General features: G+C 32.0%; 2 protein-coding genes and 1 long non-coding RNA gene across 3 annotated transcripts; 1 reads left to right on the top strand and 2 right to left on the bottom strand.

The window, feature by feature from the left end:
• Nucleotides 1-3966: 3966 nt before the first annotated feature.
• On the top strand, nt 3967-6262 carry LOC123888093. The gene is made up of 2 exons (XM_045937054.1): nt 3967-5123; nt 5916-6262. The coding sequence occupies exons 1-2, from the start codon at nt 4961-4963 to the stop codon at nt 6260-6262; spliced, it is 510 nt and encodes a 169-aa protein (XP_045793010.1). The 5' UTR covers nt 3967-4960.
• A 5175-nt stretch (nt 6263-11437) lies between these two features.
• LOC123890548 lies at nt 11438-12794 on the bottom strand. Its single transcript, XR_006802858.1, has 3 exons — nt 12636-12794; nt 12446-12542; nt 11438-11730 (listed from the first exon to the last, which is right to left on the bottom strand). It is a non-coding gene; the product is annotated as an uncharacterized LOC123890548 (long non-coding RNA).
• A 4627-nt stretch (nt 12795-17421) lies between these two features.
• On the bottom strand, nt 17422-21507 carry LOC123893204 (BEL1-like homeodomain protein 9). Its single transcript, XM_045943134.1, has 4 exons — nt 20735-21507; nt 18641-19005; nt 18232-18292; nt 17422-18135 (listed from the first exon to the last, which is right to left on the bottom strand). Exons 1-4 carry the CDS (start codon nt 21428-21430, stop codon nt 17650-17652), a joined length of 1608 nt encoding a protein of 535 aa, XP_045799090.1. The 5' UTR covers nt 21431-21507; the 3' UTR covers nt 17422-17649.
• Between the last annotated feature and the right edge of the window lie 1019 nt (nt 21508-22526).

Below are 22526 nucleotides of genomic sequence, written 5' to 3'. Positions count from 1 at the left end.
GGAGTCCATTGATTATTCTCCAATCCTTCCGTCTATTTTGAGCCTCAAAAGCATATTGTTTGAGTCTTCAACCTCCTTGCAACCAGGTGAATAACAAGGAACCAAAACAGCAAAACTATATAATCACCAGAATCATCCTCATCATCATTATCATTGCTTTCAAAATCCAAACCAAGAGGTTCTAACCACTCAATAGACCAATCTAAGTCATCAAATTCAGAACCTTACAAGAAACACCAATCACCAACATCATACTCTGATACTCTATCATTTATCACTTTCTATCATACTCTTTATCAATTTTTGTCTCATCCATCTTTCAGTGAGGTATTTGACATTTCACTCTTAATTATAATAATACGGAGAATCCATCACCCGTGAAATGATGCGGAAAATGTTACGAGATAGACCGGTTTGTTTAGCCAACATTAGCTTGTCATTATCAGTATGATATCTGTAACAATAAAACAACATATTAGTAATCTAAACGCAATATTAAAAAAGTATGTCTCCACAACTGTAATGAAACAACAATTGAGGCTGCATCATCCGTATATGACCATAATTATTCGCAATATCAAGGATTGTGACGTGATTTCAATTTTGAAACCATGTTTATATAGCACCGACGTTTCAAATTTAAGGCGTGTTTGAATGTCCGACACATGAAAGTGTCCAATAGCCACACAAGACTTATAAAAAGGAAATTATATTCAATCACTAATAATTTCTTAAATTATTATCAGTGTCAATGTGGCCATGCCATGTCAGACGTTTGTGCTTCATAAGATACTATTAATTAATAAGATTGAAATAACACACTTACGAATGTAGAAAGTGTTCAAACAACTATGCCTTGAGAACACTCACATAGCGCTCGTGGAGTCCTCTTTGAGGTCGCCAAACAGGTTGTTGGACGTGCTCTAGAAACCCTGGCCATACGATGCTGCATTATGGAGGCCGGCAACATATTCAAACGAAGTTATTACTGCATGAATCTGCTGATAGTACTGTCTATACCTCCTGCAAATCTGTTCATTATTCGTTAATTTGCTGCTGTTTTTTAAGCAGGCCGTTAAAATTTTAATAAAACCCAAGAAATCAGATTTAAATTATTACAGAGCAAAAGTCTATGCTGTCTATTTCGTCCTGAAATATAAATTGCTAATGCAAGATTAAGTTCCAACCATATTAAGAAACATCATAACTTTACATGTATAGATATACCCATCTGGTAAAATCATAACAACATCACATGCTAATGAAATCTTTGATATGGTATGATGATCAAGAGACGGTACATGATCAATTTGTGTTTACTTGTTATTCACAAAACAAATTGGGTTTCAATTTCACTAATCACTAGTAGTATCAACTTGTGTTTAAATACTTAATACTACACCCTCCGTCTCAAAAAATTGTATTTTAAGGTTATTTCACACATATTAAGAAATGTAATGATGTTGTTAAAAGAAATAATATTTTTACTAAATTACCCCTATTAGTTATTGATTTGTTTCCAAGGGAATAATGCATATAGTAATTATTAGGGGTGCAATTGGAAAGTATTACATTAAAAAGTGATAATGACAATCATTCTGAGACAAAGTTTTATTCATAAAGTGATTCAATTATTTTGGCATAGAGGGAGTAATAAAAGTCACCAATTACTATTGTTGTCATTATAACTAGTGATGAGAAAGAATCGAAAAAAATGAGGATGAAGAAGACAAGTTGTTGTCCAGCGGCTACAAATAGCGCAGTAGAAGAGATGTTGGAAGTTTGCAGCGGGTTAGTGTTGGGAGAGAAGAGATCCGAGTGTGAGGGTGACCGTTGGAAATGGGTGGATGATTCTTATTCGGTAAAGGAGGCTTATCACTTACTAATCGAAGGAGAGGAGGGAAATGAGGAATGTGATTGGTATAGAGACGTTTGGAATAATCTAATTCCATCGAATATGTCGACCTTAGTTTGGAGGCTGTTTCATAATAGATTACCGACAAAAGAAAATTTGAGAAAGAGAGGAGTAACATTTAATTCGTCTTCTCTTCGTGTAGGCGTCTGTGGTATCCCGGAAACGGAGAAGACCACTTATTTTTCAACTATCCGACATAAGGGGCAATTTGGAGAGAGATTGTGAGATGGTTAGGGATCCCGGTTGTTCTTGCGGAAGGAGGTCTGACCCATCTTCTCCTTATGAAAAACCTGGTCCCTGGAAATGTCATGATTAGATACAGAATTGGAGTTATTTGGTTCGTTGTTGTCTCATTGATATGGAAAGCAAGAAACAATATGACTTTTAATCACACCAGTTTTGAATGGGAAAAAGTGTTGGAAGAGAGCAAAATCCTTTCTTGGAGAATCCTAAGAGGTCGAGCTAAGGGGTTTAACTATTATCTAAGTATATGGCGTACGAATCCATTGGCTTGTGTTGGAGTCAATGGAGGAAGGCTTCAAGAATGATTCAGATATTGTGGATCTGTTTTTGCATTTATATCTGTGTTTTTTTGTCAGTGTGTTACTTTGTCTGAATTAGTGCAGGTTATCGTTGGAAGAAGTATTTAAGTTATGTGCATTTGCTCCTTTAAAGTATGTTGATTTGGTTGTATCTCATAAGGTCTTCGCCCATTTATCTTGGATCGGAAGGATCCACTTCCAAAGTCCAAGAGTGTGCTAGTGGTGTGACGTGAGATCCCATGTTGCATTACTTTTTGAACTGTTTTGCTGTTTATCATTGCTCTCTGCAGTGCTGGTTTTTTACTGGATTTTTAGTCTGGATGTTCAGCATTGGCAAGCCTTTCATCAGTGTTGACAAAGCTTAAAGTTTTTATTTATGTGCCTGTACTAATAAGTACCAGTACTAGATGCATTGTTATTCTTTTATGAAGTGCATCTTGTCTCTTGTTTTGTTAGGTGTTGTTTATCTGGTAGTACAGTACAGATTTTTAGCTTGTTGTATTAGTTCCTGGTTGAATTGGTGGTTTTCTAGCAATTGTATTGATGGCTGCCTTGTATTTTGACTTGACATGGTGTAGTGATTTTGCACATCTTGTGCATTACTCACTCTGCAATAAAATTTGCTTTTCAAAAAAAAAAAAAAAAAAAAAAACAAATAGGCAGTATAGGCGGCAGCAGACACAATTGCAGTTGAGAATCCGTTTCCCACATTGTCTCACTCAGTTCCCGTGTTTGTGCTTAAAAGAATCATATCTTCGCGTTTGCACTTAAATTTTACGGAAACAAAAAAATTATACCGTAGACATTTTAATTAAAACAATTCATAACTTCCCGAATAAATTTTAGCTCCTTAGCTTGGAAAATATTTTGACGACAATCGGAGTCTGTAAAATTTAAAATTGACCTTTTAATCAAAAATTAAAAGAAAATATATTTTGGAAATTTCAACACGACAAGAATATTTCTAAACACATTTCAAGCTCATTAAATCATTGTAACAAATTTTCATATTTTAAAATAATGCGCAGAAACAGTCTCAACGGAGTTCTATCAAAATAGAAAATTAAATAGAAAACAAATAAGTAGAAGAATATTATTTAATATTTCAAAATTCTAATTTCTACTATAGTAATTTTACAGGTCATAAGTTTAACATAAAACTAATTGGTCTCTCAGACTTACACCAACCGACATCCATGGTCACAAAAATACAACATAAAATAATAATATATATATTCAAGAAGACAAAATTTAATCGTATATTCAAGAAGACAAAATTAACACAACTAACATAATCTATATTCAAGAAGAAGACAAAATTTAATCGTAGAATAAACATTACATATATTAGTGGGGATAGCATCCCACTATTATTTTTGAGAGAATAATCCAACAAACTTTATAGAACAGCCTAGCATGCATATGTGAGAGAATAATGCTCCACTTTATTCTCATGAACAAACATCTTGATACTACTACTCGTTCTCATCCTAATCATAGAGCCTGCATATAATTCATTAAAGATAAATAAGTAAAACATGGAGTGAGATAAATTACAAATCAATGGTATAACAATTTCAATGGATTGAAACAGATACACAAAAGTACAATTGAAAAATAAAACTGTCTAAGGTGTTAATATAATTGTACAAGATATGTATATCAAATGCAATGTTCATCCATGCATCTCTACTCCTTTTGCATGTTGAACCGACCGATTTGAAATGGATGGCTGAAATGTGCTACAGCGTGTAACTGTGTGCTCTAACTACAGCAGAGTATCTGATCCCAAGTTAAACAGCATGTGTATGTATGTTTAACGTATAGAAAATATAAATCAAATATCATCTTGTAATTATCATAAAAAAAAAAGTGATACCATCCTCACTTTTCACAAGCTAAGTAAGTCATAAACAAAGTGTCACCCAAATACCATCCTCGATTACATCAAAATCGTGATTCAATTCTTTTACCTGACAACTAACATCAATCCTCATTGAAATATCTAGTACCTATTCTATTTATTTTTGTTGAGAATTTGTGTAATTCATATTGTTTAGGCAGTTACTTATTCTGCAAGTAACAGAATAGTTTGTTATGATTTGTTGCTTAGGTGTCAAGTAATAGATATGTTTGTTAGTTAGGGAGTTGATAACCACTTTTGAGTTTGTTAGGGTGTTAGTTAGAAGTTGGTTATGAGCTAACTTTGTTTCTTATGTGTGAAGCAACTTGTATAAATGCTTAGATGCATTTCGTTTGTGATTGTATTGTGAATTTTGTGGCCCAATAGTGGATGAATAAAATTTCTCTCTTTCTCCCTAAACAATTCATTCTTTGTTAAGTCTTTAATTGCTTTTTCATTCATCTTCTTCACCTAGCTTTCTATTGCAATTTCTGCATCTCTTGCCATAGGCGCGCATTGAGCCTAACCAGACTATGTTTGCAATTAAGGAAGATTTGAACTGTGGTGAAGAGTGGTACGGATTCTGGTTGTTCTACACACATGACAGGAAGAAGAGATTGGTTTTCTATCTTCAACCAATCTCACAAGAACGAAGTGAAATTTGCAAATGACAGCACATTGAATTCAGAAGGTGTAGGAGTTGTGTGCATCAGAAGCAAGAATGGAGAACAATCCTTCGTCAATGATGTTTTGTACATTCCAGGTAGGGGTGTACAAGGGTTGGGCAAATCCGGTCGACCCGGTCAAACCCACCCAACCCAACCCAAAAAAGTGGGTTGGGTTGGGCAAGTGGGTGGATATGGATTTCAAAAATGAAAAACCCATTAAAAAAATCGGGTTTCGGGTAAAACCGAACCCAACCCAAAAAACCCACTAACCCACTAGTGCTATGTTTCTTGAAATTTTTTTATGAAAATACTAAAGATTTTTTCATTTGATTATTAAATATTTTTTATATTGAAAATGAGTTATACTATTTTTTACGAAAATAAAAAAGATTGAATAATTTTTATAAACAAATATGATAACTTTTCGCATTATTTTTTAAAAATTTAAAAAATTTGAATAATTTTCATAAACAAATATAGTGATTCATGGTTTAGTCATTTGATATTAAAAAAAAGCAAAAAAATCATTTGGATAACACGCTATCCAACCCGTAAATTAGTAGATTTACACACAAAAATGGGTGATTATTTTTTATAGTGAAAAAAAGTTACCCTATTTTTCAAGAAGATACATTGATTGAGTTATTTTTTATGAGAAAATATGATGATTCAATATTTAGATATTTAATAAAAAAAATAGAAAAATAATTTGGGTAACCCACAACCCAACCCAATCCAACCCGGAAATGAGTGGATTTACCCAACCCGGCCCAATGTTATAACGGGTGGTTATTTTACTAAACCCAACCCGGAGTACCATATGTGGTTTGGGTTTTGGTTTTGGCCAAACTCAACCCAATCCGGCCCACGTACACCCCTAATTCCAGGTATGAAGTGTAATCTTCTTAGTATAGGGCAACTAATAGAGAAGAATTACATGATAGCTATAGAAGATGGAATAATGAAACTGATGGGTTCAAACAGAAAGTTAATTTTGAAAGCTCCAATGTCAAAGAATAGGACTTTTAAAATTGAACTCAATGTGATGAATCATAAGTGCTCAGCTACTGCAGTAGAAAGAGATGAATGGACTTGGCATTATAGATTTGGTCATTTGAATTTTAGAGATTTGAATATGATGTATAGTAAGAATATGGTATCTGGCTTGAATATGATGTATAGTAAGAATATGTGTCAAGTGAATTCACTGAATATGAATCACAAGGTGCTGTGAATCGAGTCAAGCAGCCCTAGAAGTGTAGAAAACCTATTTTATAGGCCTTAAATTGAGTCAGGATTGCCCTCTGGAAACATGACTCTAGTCATGGAGCCATGTTCCAAACCTTCTTTTTAAGTCCCAGTTGATTAGTAACATGCTTGAAGAAAATCATAGGACTCCTAATCATGATTGTAGCATTAAATACTTAGATAATGTGATTGAGAAATTAGAAATCATGGACTCGTAAGATTAGAATACCTAAATGAAAATGTAGACAGTTGATCACTGAAATAAAACTTGTATATGGAAAACAAATTTTTACATGTTAAAAACTAATGATCGTGGCTAGTGAACAATTATGAAAGGCTACAATTATGACTCACAAATTAATACATATCATGTGGATTCCCATAATAAGAAACCCAACCAAATATAGACCGTCAAAATGTTAGCTAAGTCCCCATCATTTGAAACTTAACAATTGTACACTAGCCACGATCATATATGACTATATGTTTATGATTTGTATAAATTTGATGATGACTCTTGACTAATAATCAATTGTGAATAAGTATCTCTATAACTACTGACATTCTAGGTGTAGGTAGGGACTCACCGAGGCTTTTGTCACTCATATTTATTAATATTATTTAGTACATTATTTTTTATACATTATTTTATAAAAAACAATCCGACTCAATCAAACTCCAGTTCAACCAGTTGAACCTTGAACCAGTAAACACGTCGATTCAATCATCGGTCCGGTTCTGATTTACCTTAATCTATATGATATAAACTTTAAATCGGATTCAATCATCGGTCTTATAAAATTTGTATTTGTTATAAGGTTATTGATAAATGGTGCACCGTGCACCACTTGATCAACTCTTGCATGATAGAACTCACCATATATACTATATAAAAATAAGATGAATTTTATATTGATTGCTTTTACAAATTGAAACTATCTAATAATTCAAATCTCTACAACTACATATACTACATGTATAAACTTAGTATTTCAAAAAAAAGTTTATTAATGTGGCTATATGACAATCCTAAAGATTACACCCTAAATTGTAAAATCATTTTATTTAAATCAATCATGTAGGTCATATTTATCCTTAGAAATCTCTACATTGTTAATTCCCAAAAAAAAATTGATAATAAAGATTTCATAATATATTAAATATGCTTCTTCATTGTAGGAATTTGAATTTTGTTGCATTCATTGGATTACATTCAGAAAAATATTTATCATGCTTTTACAAGATCGGAGAAATATATGAAAGTATAAAAAAAATTATATATATTCCATTCAGAAAAATTTTGTTGCATTTATATATATATATATTCCATTCAGAGAAAAATGTTTAACATGCTTTTATAAGATCGGAGAAATATATGAAAGTATAAGAGAAATTAAAAGAATCAAAACATTATGATAAGCAAAAAAACTAGAAGGTAATAACATAGAAATAAGACTTACTCTGCTCCCGGACTTACACAAACACCATGCAAGCACTTCATTGTTCCAGGAGCATGACACACGTATAATTTATAGCAATCAGCTTCTGTATCACACTCTTCTGTAATGTACAATAATATGAAAATATTACTAATATGGGTGAAAGATTGTGTATAAAATAAACAAAAAATAATATGAAAATTGAGCTTACTCTGACCAACGACGACAACAATAAAAAGGGAAACTAAGATGATCACAAAATAAGCAAATTTGAAAGTTTGAGCCATTTTTTCTTCAACTTTGCATGTAACAAATATAAAATGGGTTTTTTTTTTTATGATCAAATATAAACCGGTTTGATCACTTTATATAATAAAAACCATTTGTTATGTTTACATCAATTAAGTAGTTTTTAATGATTATGTTGTTGCTATATAAATCACTTTTTAAAACTACAATAATTATTAAATGTCTCTAAAGTATACTGTTGAATAGTATTTGTCCCTTTAGCTCATAGAATATATATCACAAAATAACTTTGCTTGTAATTATAGAGTTCATTTTTGTTTTATCAATCTTTCATTGTTATTACTCCCTCCGTTTTTTTTTAATTGTCGATTTAGAATAGTAATACCAAATTAAGAAACTGTATTTTTGCATTTTATCTTCCTATTATACTATAATTTTAATCCATCAATAAATTCTTATCTTTTTGCACACACTTTCTCTTTCCATAAATTTAATATATTATGTAAAAAAAAAAATTGAATATGTTATGTACAAAAAACAAATTTCACTTTCTCTTCCTATTTTTTTTTTTTTGTCTAGTGGTGAGGATTTGGGTAGTACTCCGGTGCTTTTTATAAGGAACACTTTGAAAAATAAGTGAAATTATTTAATTACATATATGGGACCATTATTGTCACTGGATTAATATTTGTCATCGATAATTTATTCATTCAATAGGTTTTACAAGAAATGACACAATAGTTTCACTTATATTTTAATAATATTATATAACAAATTTTTAAATATTTTATTCTAAATAAATTTTTACCTTACTATAATATAATGACAAACTTAAATATCGAATAAAAGTCAAGACATGTGTGAATGCACGGGTCTTTTAACTAGTTGTTATTAAAACTAGAAAATACAGTTTTTTTTTATAAGACGAGGAGCATCTAGACATCAAGGGATAAAGCAGGCTTCATTCCCATCCTTTGCCTATATCTCCTTATTATATTAAAAAAAAAGAGAAAAAAAATATCTACATAAACTGTGGGGACATAGACCTAACCTAGTGAGTCTAAAAGGACAATGAAACATAAATCCACTCCTAGTTAATCTTAAAAGACAAACTAGAATCCTAAGTTCAGGCGGATGAACCGATCGTCAGCACGAAAGTAGTTCACGTACCCGCTACTCCCTACAGTATGCAACAAGTGATAAGGGCTTTTTCAAGCCAAACAGTCCAGAATCAAGGAATAAATACGGCACCATAGAGACAATATAAGAGAAAGTCTTGTTGAAAACAACTCAGCCCCAGATGACAAAAGTCAGATCGATTGATGGCCAGTCAAAGGTATTGAGCACCACGAATCGAGGAAACACCAAAAAAACAACAAACCCATTAGCACGACGAACAATTTTTAGTTACCACGGAGCATCTACGCACCTAGTCCTTTCGGACAATATGACGTCGGTTTATGTCGTGAAGAATCTAGTTCGTGGAAAAATTCCAACAAAATGAATTTCTACAACAACCCATATATGGATCGTCAATCTGTATACACTGTACAAAAAAAAACCTTGTGTTTGCCACAGTAGACTACTTGTACTTAGCAAACGAGAGTCAGAGACGTTTAAAGAACAACACCTTCGATACCTCCAACAGCTAGTGTTAAAATACGTTGTAAAGAGTACACGATACTAGTACCACGAATAGTGACCAGGGACGTGGCCACCATCTCAGGTTCAGAACACCAGAGGACAAAACCAGTGAACAACAAATCGGAACAGTTGCAGATCTGAACAGCAAACGCTGAACCACAACCACCACCGTACACAGTGGCGGCCATGACAGGAACCCATACGGAAACCCGTCGTTTTGCACACCAAACCAGAGCCACGCGACCCAGCGGCGAAACACGGCGTTTCCGATGAAATCCATCACAGATCTCGACGGCTAATCAATCACGGCTATAATCATATAGTATATGCATATAGGACTGTTGGAATAATTATTCATTGAGCAAGTATCACACTTTTTTTGGTTTACAATATTAGCAATGACGATTGAACCTAGGACCTCATGCATACTATCGACCAAGTATCACACTTTGTTTAGCCAACAAGGGACAAACCGATTACTTTACTTTAGGAATAAAATACTTAATAAAAATACAACAGTTAACTTGTATTGCACCTATGTATGCCTTTTCACCCTTCTAGATTTCATTAGTGACCTTTGTGTGGTGTTAAATGAATTATTATCGTTGGTAGGAATATAGAAAGAATATAAAATAAATACAATAAAAATATATGATATGTTTAAAAATATGAATATAATATATTATGGATAGGAACAAAACAAAACAATTTATAGCCATAAAAATTTCACTAAACAAAATTAATATATATATATATATATATAATAAAGATTATAAAAAATATACATGGGACCATTATTTGTCACTGATACATCAAAAATTGGATAAATATTTGTCATTGATAATTTATTCATTTAATAAGTTTTATAAGAAATAACACAATAGTTTCACTTATATTTGACTAATATTATATAACAAATTTTTAAATATTTTATTCTAAATAAATTTTTACCGTAATATAATGACAAACTTAAATATCAAATAAAAGTCTAGACTCGTGTGAATGCACATGTATTTTAGCTAGTTGTTATTAAAACTAGAAAATACAGGAGATACATAGGACCGTTGGAATAATTATTGATTGAGCAAGTATCACGGACCAGGTTTGAGTGTAGTCAGGGATTTCTGACTGCACTACATTCGGGCACATCGGAGCCGTTCAATAACAGATCGGATGGTCAAATTTAAAACTTAGTTTTATATTTTAAAAACTAACTAATATCTTAACTTAAAATCTTAACCGTCTGATCAAAATCGGATGGTTTGTATATATGTACTGACTGCGTATATTTTGACTGCACTGAATCATTTCCCAAGTATCACACTTTGTTTAGCCAACAAGGGACAAACCAATTACTTTACTTTAGGAATAAAGTACTTAATAAAAATACAACAGTTAACTTGTATTGCACCTATGTATGCCTTTTCACTCTTCTAGATTTCATTAGTAACCTTTGTGTGGTGTTAAATGAGTAATTATCCTTTGTAGAAATGTGTGAAAGTAATATATATTTTCCATGAATTAATAATTAGGTCAATCTTTTTATTTAATTAATGAACATTAAGTTATTTTCTAAAATATGATTAATTAAAGAATCAACCAAAGCCTTACAAGTAAATTTAAACATAAAAAAATAATCCAACAAACTTTAAAGAACACCCTGGTATATGTGAGAGAATAATTGTCCATTTTATTCTCATGAACAAACACCTTGATACTACTATATTCAGTCTAAGATATAGCACATGCATATACTTTTTTTAAAAAAAACAAGAGGTAACTCAAATAATCCAAATGAACATATCTCAGCTAAATTGACACCCATTCAATCAATTTAAAAATCAAGTTAACTCGCAATAACGTATAAGTAAAAAAGAGAGTATAAAACTTGGGGGAACTAGGTCAAAACCCAAGTGAGAACTAAAACAAATTATTACTGCCTCATTAAAAACCTTAATAGTAAAATCCTAAAGAATAAACCAAATAAAGGAAAAAAGAGTGCAGTGCTCCAAACAAAACTAACAAAATCTAGGAAGATAAAATATATTCTTAGAATAAACATTACAAATATTAGTGAGGATAATATCCCACCATTGATAATCAAGGATGTCCCCATATTTGCCTGCATATAATTCATTAAAGAGAAAATAAGTAGAAAACTTGGGGTGAGATAAGTTTCAAATCACTTCAAGTGGTATAACAATTTCCATGGATTGAAACAAATACACAAAAGTAAATTTGAAAAATCAAACCATGTAATATAGTTGTACAAAATATGTATATCAAATGCAATGTTCGTGCATCTCTACTACTTTTGCATGTTATATCGATAATTCAAACTCAAGAAATTATACTATGAGCACATGGTAACAAAAAATTAATAATATGTTTATATGAAATAAAAGAAAGTGCAGGATTATATCTGAAATATTATACTTCTAACAAAACAAATTAATGAAAATAGTTTAAAATTTTAACTTGCTTCCACTCCTTTGGCAATTAACCAAGATCCTCAAGATAACACAAACTCAATCATTTTCTCTCCTCTTTTGAACTCTATAACTCAATTATAATCTTCTTAGATTATAAATCAAGCACATAGATCAAATTTATCTTTAAAAATCTCTTCGTCGTTAATTCCCCAACAAACAATATTGTTTAAATATGCTTCTTCATTGTATCACACTTCCAATCATTTATATATATATATATATATATATATATATATATATATATATATATATATATATATGAAAGTATAAGAGAAATTATAAGAGTGACAACAATATGATAAGCAAAAAGAAAATGGAAGGTCAAAATAGAGAAATAAGATTTACTCTATCAGGCTTATACAATAACCTCCAGAGCACCTCAACGATCCATAAGGCTCACTTGGATCTAATTTATAGCAGTCGTAGACATTATCACACTTTTCTGTAATGTACAATGAGTATAAGGAAATATTACTAAAAATGGGTGAAAGGTTGTGTATAAAATAAACAAAAAATATTAAGAGAATGAACTTACTTTGACCAACGACCGCAATGATAAAAAGAGAAACAAAAAGGATCAAAATATAAACAAACTTGAGAGTTTGAACCATTTTTTTTCACCTTTGCATGTAAAAAATATAAAATGGTTTAGGTACTTTATATAGTCAAAATCTCTTGCTATGTTTACATCATTTTTAATGATAATGTTGTTACAATAAGTTTTTCTTAAATCATAATAATTATCAAATATCTCTAAAGTACAATATTAATAATATTGTCCCTTTAACTCATAGAATAGATCTTATCAAATAATTTTATTTGTAACTATAGAGTTCGTATTGTTTTACAAGCCTTTCATTATTATTATTTTTATTTCTTATCTAGCTTTTCATAATACAGAGGGGGAAAAAATTATGTATTAGAATTAGTGGAAATCAACCCACATATCTTAAAAGGTTTCATCTTTGTATCTTGTTAAATAAAATATGGCTAGAAGGAGAGACCTTGAAAGATTACCAATAAAATTTTGTTCCATGAAGTCTGAGGGCAATGTGTAGAGCTGTCAAGATGCACTAACCGTATGGGCCGGCACGCTAAACCCGCAAAAACGTATTGGGACTTAAATTTCCATCCCAAAATTTTTCAGATGTTGGACTTGAGTCAAATAAAATTGTCACTCGCCAAATTGGGTGCGAACTGAAACACAATTCTCTATTTAGAGTGCGAACTCAATTTGCACTATTGAACCTTATAAAAATGTGGCCACTATCTATTACCATATTTTAATTTGCCATTAAAGCGGCTGTGACATTATCGACCAATCACACACAGCGTAAAGATAGCTATATTCTGAATAGTTATTTTATTTGATATGAACAAATTTACATTTATACTTACATTTAACTTGCGAATTGTGTTTCATTCAAAATTGTTTCATGGGTGATGAGAGAATGGTGAAGAGGACAAAAAAAATTATAAGGTTCGCATCCTATAATGCGAACCCAGTTCATAGTTTGCATCATAGAATGCGAACTCTTTATTCCCCAATTTTTTTGCTATTTAGATACTCACAACCTAAGTAGCGAGGGGTAAATTGGGAAATTCTTTTCTTTATTTTTTGACAAAAGAAGAAATTCTCTTGTTAGAATGTTTAGTTTTGGGTTTGTCTTTTCTTGGTCCATTGCTTTTGTATTGGATTGTTTCAAGTCTACCTATTGGATACAACAAGACATGTCCCTAACAATAATATATACCCACTTTCTCTTCAGCCCCCGTGTTTTTTTTATACCCCCTGAATTTTCAATTTTGCCCTTGCAAAAAACTTCGGTTTATAGAAATCGAAGTTTTTTTTTCCTTGAAAACAAATTTCGATTTATAAAAACCAAACTTTACTCTGAACTTGTACTAAAAAAAATTCGGTTTCTGCGAACCGAAGTTAATCAAGGGCAAAATTGTAATATTTGGGGTATAAAAGAAACACGGAGGGCCCGAAGAGAAAACATCTAATATATATGTTCAACCAGGGGTAGAGCTCCCCGTTGGCTGGGGAGGGCCGCGGCCCGTCCCAAATTTTTTGATTTTTAATAGAAAAATTGCTTTTTAAACCCCAATGTGTCTCCCAAACCGTCCAAAAATCCCAAAATACCCTAGTTTTGGTCTGAGTATCGTTCTATACATACGAACCGAAGAATAATATTTCGATTCGTAACTACCGAGAGCGTGTTTTATTGCTATCTTAGGGCGCAAAAACAGGAAAAACTCAATTTCGGTAGGTTGGTACCGAACACGCTAACGTTCGGTAGGTTTGTACCGAACACGCTAATGTTCGGTTCGCACGAACCGAAATGGTCTAATATACCAGCAGAAACCCAAAACCTTCATCATTTGCGTCAAAACATTATCTGACCTCCCAATCACAACTGTAAATCCAGTTTTTAATGCCTCTTTACGACACCATCCAATAAAATCATCTCGCACCTTATATTTTTTTGCACTCAAAAAAAATGTGCGATGTCCACTACTATATGCTCCTCAACGTCGGGTTCCACAACATTAGGTTCAGCAACGACAGGTTCCACAACAATAGGTTCAGTAATGACAGGTTCCACAATAATAGGATCATCAATATTTGCTTTCGAATCATCTATTGGTTCTGCCATACCAACACCTAAGTATTTCAACCAAAACAAGAAAATCAGGATATTTTTTATTATTTTGGTTTGCATCTACCGAAACAAGGATTTGGTACCTATCTACCAAAACTCAGTTTGACAGCTAAACTTTGAAAACTCGAAAAATAAACATTTAAAGTAAAGATTACCTGTTGTATAACTCCAAACAGTGGCGACTCCAGGAATATTATCAAGCCTATGCACAATGTTAACCGCAAAGTACAAATATTTATTGGTTTAAAGTTTTCGGATCGGAGTTCAACCGGATCAGACCATTGTTAACTATATATATATATAAGAAATAAATAGTATATGTTTGGAATTTTTATATATTTTTAATAATGTATATAAACAAATAAAATAAAATTAAGTAAAAAAACAAAAGGGTAAAAAAATAAATGGGGACACTAGGAGTTGAACTTAAACCCCTCTACATGATCAACCAAATGTAGGACCACTGGGCCAACGAACACATGATGACATAATTACAGCTTAACCAATATATATATTAAAGTTACTCTTTGAACACCTCATGCTCACCATCACCAAAACCTCAAAAATCGCTTTTTTTCATTCTTGCACCAAATTGGACATGTAAATATACCATTTTTCTCAGAATTTCATGGGGATTATGAATATACACTTAAATTTTATTAATTTTTACTCAAACATTAGAATTTTCATATTATAGTAAGAACCCTAATATATATATATATATATATATATATATATATATATATATATATATATATATATATATATATATATATATATATATATATATATATATATATATATATATATATACCGAGCCCAGACACGTGCCCAGGCTAGCCAGGAGGTGAAATCGCCCCTGACTTCAAATGAGTATAGGATCCCTTTTTGGGTGATGAATCGTTGCTTTGATGCCTTCAAAACCTCCCAAAAACGCCCTAGATCGCAACAATCCCGATTGAGTGTCAAAGTGGTTATGAAAGTATAATTTTCTGTCACCTAGGCTCTATAGGGTCACTTTGGTAACTGTGGACCAAACCAAAGCGTTTTCGGTTCGTAAGTACCGAAACGTTAAAAAAAACAATTTTTGGTTCGTAGGTTCGGGTTTCATGTACCGAACATTTTTTCCCAAGGGCAAAACGGTCAACATGGGGGGTTTGGAAGAAGAATAGGGGGGTCAAAAAAGCAATTTTCTTTTAATAGGTATATATATACTATATACATAATTTTGCACAAATCGTTATATATATTATTAGGTTCAAAGTTTTAAAGAAAATGTTGTCTAGCCTATTTTGGTTGTTTTGTGTATTGTTTTGTGTAATTTTACCAAAGGGTGGCGTGTTCAACTCATCTGTCAGCCATTTTCAATTTTTTCTTACATTTTTTTAAAGCTTTTCCTTACATTTTTAAATGAATTAACTACAAAAAGAATGTGGTTAATATTTATTTCCATAAAATGTTACAAAAAATTTAAAACATAATTGCTTTTTTAATAGAAATTTAAAACTTATTTGATCTTATTGATCTTACTAATTTATGTCATTTTATTGAAACAGTAAATTTTTATGGGTTTTAAAATTTGACTGAACGATTTATATAATACAAATTTTCAATCCAAATATATATTTTGTTAAATTTGTATTCGTTTAAATTATTAAGTAGTGTAATATTGATTATTGAAAATAAAAAAAAAATAGTGTAATAAAAATATTATACTAGATCTCTTGCCCGGGTGCGGGTACGGTACCGGTATCCGATACCGGTACCGGTACGGGGTACGTCATTTTTAGAAAAACTAAGGTACAGGTACGTCCCTATAATTTTTTTAAAAAATATAATTATATATATCAAATAATATAGTTATATTGTTAAAACAAATAATTAAACATAAAAAATATCACAACACACTTTAAATGTAATTTAAATTGTTCGAAACATCAAAATATGAAATTAAAAACCAATTAGCTCAAAAAGAGTCAATTATTTCCCTCTTCATCATCACTAAAAAGAGTGACCTCTAGTTAGGTTCACCGCGAGAAAGACTAGCAATTTCAAGAATATCAACTATATATTAAATAAAATCTCATTCATCTCTACGAATATCCCACGTTTTTGTTGCACTTTCATTATAAGTATTAATATTTCTCTTTCTTGAGAGAAGACGAAAATTGGTATGAATAAAAACTAGATCTTCATCTCTCTTTGAATTTAGTCTATTCTATTTCAATGAATGAGTGAATAATTTCGACGGCTACTTTGTTATTGTTTTTTAGCAATAATTGCTACTTTATATTATAAACAAATAAAAAACGTAAATCTTCCTATAAAAAAAACTAATAATAAAAGAAAAAGGAGAAAAAAAATCGTATTTTTTTGGATTGGTGTACCACGCGAGTACCACAGGTGTACCACGTGTGTACCCGTTGCAAAAAAAAAAAAAAAAAAATAGGTACGGCGTCGGTGCGTACCGGGGGAGTACCATACGCGTACCGGTACCCGGTACGTACCGGGTACCGGTACTCGGTCTAAAATAGAGTACCCATGCAACATATAAATGCCCCCAAAACAAAAAAGTCATACTACGCTACGGCCCACCCCGACATTTTAGTATAGCTTCGCCACCGTGTTCAACAAAGATCCAATAACCAAGTCACATACTCAAATATATCCATTTTACCTTAAACATTGTAATAAAGGACAATCAATTAACAACACTTAACCTTTTACCACTACTAGCTAAAATGAATGTACAAGTACAATACCACTTAATTCCAAACTAGAAGCCAATTTTAATCACTCTCCTTCTCCTAATATCTAGTGATAGATGAAACCAATGATAGAAACATGGTTAGTAAATGCAAAGTTAGTAGATAGATTGAAGATTCATCCTACAAAGTCATGCAAAAGTTGCCCTCCAATAAAATCTCTCCCGAATTGTCGATTCTGTAATTGAAAACCACTCATGACGTAGCTATCAGGTTGAAGTGCAAGACCAAAACGCTGTGCAGCGCACATGTCAAATCGCTGATCAGATAATCCCATTGCATGATTTTGATGAAGGCCAAGTGTTAGAGATACGCCATTGCTTGTTGCGCCGCTATTCATCATGCTCACTCCAACATTACCAACTTGTTGATTCACCACCGGCATATTGTGAAGTTCATTTCTAGTTCGTTTATATGTGACATCGTGAAACTTGTCTGTGGATGAAGATGGATTCTGATCAGCAATGTTGTTATCACTGAAATTGTTCCTATGTTCTTCTCTTTGAGATGATTCCTTTTGAGATTGTTGTGATTCAAGCATGTGTATTTCCTCCACCATTGGTTTCCAAAGCCTAACTCTTGCATTTATAAACCAATTAGATACCTGTAATACATAGGCATTGTTAATTATAATAATACGGAGAATCCCTCACGCGTGAAATGATGCGGAAAATGGAGTATTTTATCTTGAAATTTTTACCTGGTTACGAGATAGACCGGTTTGTTTAGCCAACATTAGCTTGTCAGTATCAGTTGGATAACTGTAACAAGAAAACAACATATCAGTAATCTAAATGCAAAATCAAAAAAGCATGTCTCCACAACTGTAATGAAACAACAACTGAGGCTGCATCATCCGTATTTGACCATAATTATTCGCAATATCAATGATTGTGACGTGACATGAATTTTGAAACCATGCTTATATACCACCGTGTTTGGATGTCCGACACATGAAAGTGTCCAATAGCCACACAAGACTAATAAAGGAAATTCCATTCAATCACTAATAATTTCTTAAATTATCAGTGTCAATGTGGTCATGTCATGTCAGACGTTTGTGCTTCATAAGATACTATTAATTAATAAGATTGAAATAACACGCTTACGGATGCAGAAAGTGTTCAAACAGCCATGCCTTGAGAACACTAACAGCGCGCTCAGGGAGTCCTCTTTGAGGTCGCCAAACAGGTTGTTGGACGTGCTCTAGAAACGCTAGCCTTTGGCTGTAAGAGGCTCCATCACCGTTACGAAACCTTGGAGATTCATCCTTTCTATTGCTTATCTGAAAATTGGACTTACTGATAAACTGAAGCTGGTCAGTAATCATACTCTTCACGCATCTAAACTGTTTGGACATGGCATTTATAGCCAAACTTGCGTACGGTGCTGCATTTCCGAGGCCGGCCACATATTCAAACGAAGTTATTACTGCATGAATCTGCTGATAGTACTGTCTGTATCTCCTGCAAATCTGTTCATGATTGAAAAAGAAGAATCATCTCACAATTTGAATTAATTATCAAACTTTCTTTAATTTGCTGCTGTTCTTTAAGCAGGCCGACAAAATTTTAAGAAAACTCAAGAAATCAGATTTAAATGATTACAGAACAAAAGCCTACGTGTCTATTTCGTCCTGAAATTAGAACTCATACATTGCTAATGCAAGATTATGAAACAGCATAACTTTACAAGTATAACTTCTCAAAACTTATATTCCCTCTGTCCTAAAATAAGTGTCGTTTCACGTATGACAATTGTTAATAGCCTATAGCTAACGAGGACAATTTTGTAAATTTGTTGCACTTATTCATTCATTGTTTTTCGTAATATATGTGACAACCTTAATAACACTTACTTTAGAACGGATGGAGTATTTAATTAAAAATTGAAATTTAATATAAGATATTCTATACCGAACACCTTATTATAAACATGATTACAAAATACAAATTAATACTACACATAAACATCAAAACGTTAAGGAGCTATATGCAATCAAGAATACTCTCTCAAACTCCATAGTATCATTGAAAGGACCAATTTCATCTTGCCTCAAGTTGTACTTTCGGAAGAACATCTTGCATCAAATTATGAACAATAATTGGAAAATAAAGTGAAACAATATATATTCTATTGGAACAAGATTCCCTGTAGTAGTTTTCTATTGAAAAGGTGTTATCTTTGGTGTGAATCATTAAATGCGAACTTAAAGCAAATAGTATCACCGGCCTTGAAGTAATTTTCTTTGCAAACATCTTTCCAGGAAATTTCTAATTTGGCGTGGTGGGGGGATAGTTCTTTGTAATGACTGTAACAAGTTCTTTGCTGCGATGATTTCCACACACAATCAGAAAGTCATATTCATGATTTTTCAAAAAGTCTCCAAAGATAGGGGTTAACGTCTGGAAGAAAAGAAGGTAAAATAGATTTAAATATTTGAAATTCTGCTCACTTACTGCATTGAACATTCAAATATTGCTAAAGTTCATTATTTATTTCAAACTTAGTTCATAATTTTATTTCATTTGACATTCAAATATTTAAATCTATTTACCTTCTTTTCTTTGAGACTTAATTTTCCCCCTATTTTCGGAGACTTTCTGAAAAATCACGAATATGGCTTTCTCATTGTGTGTGGATATCACCCGTGCGACCCGTGCAGAAGAAGGGTCAAGTAGCCTAATAGCAAGACTCACACATTTAAATGTTAAAAAACGTGAAATTTGAGGCTCGAATCACGACCACTCCAATAATGACTTGGTAGCTGCCAAGTGAGCTACACTTATGGGACGAAGCAGGGGCATTTTACTAGATTAAATCACTAATAATATTTTAGCATAAGAATGGGTATTTTACTAGTAACCCTTGGAGCAATAATCATGTTTTACTATATTTATGACTTATGATTAATTTTAGGGTTAAATTAAAATATATTTTTCATCGCTATAAAATTAACAAATTTTGATTTTCGTCGCTGTAAAATAAAATAACATGTTTTCATCCCTAAAAACATTTCATGAATAACACCATATATATGAAGACCCATTTCATGAATTAAACTCAAAAATAAATAACACCATATATATGACGACCCATTTCATGAATTTTTTTTTTTTTTGTACAATCCATTTCATGAAATTGTCAATTGCATATAACACCTCAAAAAAGAAAATTTCACAAAATAAAAAAATAAAAAATACCTCATCAAGCACAATTAATAGTCTAGACTTGTTCTTCCTACTCTCATTATTTCCATCACCAAGCATATCATCAACACCATTACCAATTTCATTACTCTCTTGTTCATAATGATTTTCCAATATAAAAGATGCATCAACAGCAGTAACAATTTTTTCATCAGCACAAATCCCAACATAACATATCTCATCTAATAGTTGTTGAGCAGGTTTCAAAAACCTTGATCCCTTCAAAACAGTAGCATAACCAGTAAATGGTCCTAATGGAACTGTGTTCCTTGAAACATCAATAACAGAACCATATTTCTGAAGGTTATTAACCTCTAAAGGGTTATGAATATTCATCTGATAATTGTTTTGGTTTGATGATAAAGTTAATGATAAAGGTTCAGACTTTAACAACATTACTTCATTGTTGTTAGTGTTACTACTACTACTAGCACTAATATCAGTGTAACCATGGTTTTGTGGTTGATAAAGTAAAGGGTTAGGATTCATTATACTGTGGTTTTGGTTGGTTGAAGGTAAGAAAAGAGAAGAAATGAGTGAAGGGTCGTAGGGAGAAGGTAAAGGTGGATAATTTGGATGAAGGGTTGTTGAAGATTCAATGAAATTTGGTTGGTTTTGAGATAAAAATCTAAGCTTTTCTCTTCTGCTTTGTTGTGGTATATGGTAATGTTCAAAACCCTCCTCTGCCATGGTAGAGAGAGAGAGAGAGAGAGAGAGAGAGAGAGAGTGATGGTGATTGTGATTGTGAAATGATAAGTTATAGTAGTAATGATGATGATGATGAAGATGAGTTAAGTGGTGAATAGATACGGGAAATGATCAAAAGGATTATGATCAAAAGGATTAATCAGTTGTCTTAATCATAAGTAGGGAAATACAGTAGGAGTATTAAATACTCTCTAGTCTTAAATACTAATCGCTCCGATCCTAAATATAAGAGAAATTTTATTTTTAATATTTATTTAAAATTTAATATATTTAGTTTATAATATAGACTAAATTTATGATCGGAGGAGCAGTAGGAAACTATAAAAAAAAATATGACATTAAAAAAAGTTGTTGGAGTAATAATTTTGTTTATTTTTTTGTTTTCATCCTCTAGTTCTTAGGGAATGGGGCCCTAATAGCCTAATAGTCCAGAGTTCGGAATGATTTCTGACATCAAGTGGTTCCAATCGTCTCGCAAATGCAATTGCGGGAGATCGAACCTTGGTCCTCTCCACTAAGTTCAGCGTCAATCGTCACTGAACCAACTAACATTTTCTTTTATTTAAGTGAGATGTTTACTAATTTGATCTTATATTTAATGTTACTTTTCATATTTCAATGCAAATTAATGAATATATATCTGGAAATAGAGTAATAATTGTAGCTAAAAATTTATAAAGGGTCTTATATTTAAAATAACTTTTTTTGTAAAATGCTCCTATAATTAGGGACGAAGGCCGAAGGCCGTAGTTCCAAAAGATAATTATTAAAGAAATAAAAATAGTAATAACATTCTATGAGTTTGGTTTGAGGGAAAAAATAGAGATCGAAAGAAAATTATTGAAACCAATGAAGTTAACCCGTTAAAGTTGACCTATTATACTCGTCAAATGTATGACCTGACACCCGAACAAACCGAATATGTAAACGGTCGAAATTGTGTCTAAATTAAGAGATTGCAGTTTTTATCAGTTTGGGAATTTTGAACTCGAACTTGACCGATGCTCGGCACTAATACATACTTCCTCTGGTCCTTAATATAAGAGTAAATACACTTTTAGATACATTGATATATTGA

The sequence above is a fragment of the Trifolium pratense genome, linkage group LG6, assembly GCF_020283565.1.
Source record: "Trifolium pratense cultivar HEN17-A07 linkage group LG6, ARS_RC_1.1, whole genome shotgun sequence".
NCBI classification, from domain to species: Eukaryota; Viridiplantae; Streptophyta; class Magnoliopsida; order Fabales; family Fabaceae; genus Trifolium; species Trifolium pratense.
The sequence above is the reverse complement of the archived record's forward strand: the minus strand, read 5'-3'. Positions and strand labels throughout refer to the sequence as shown.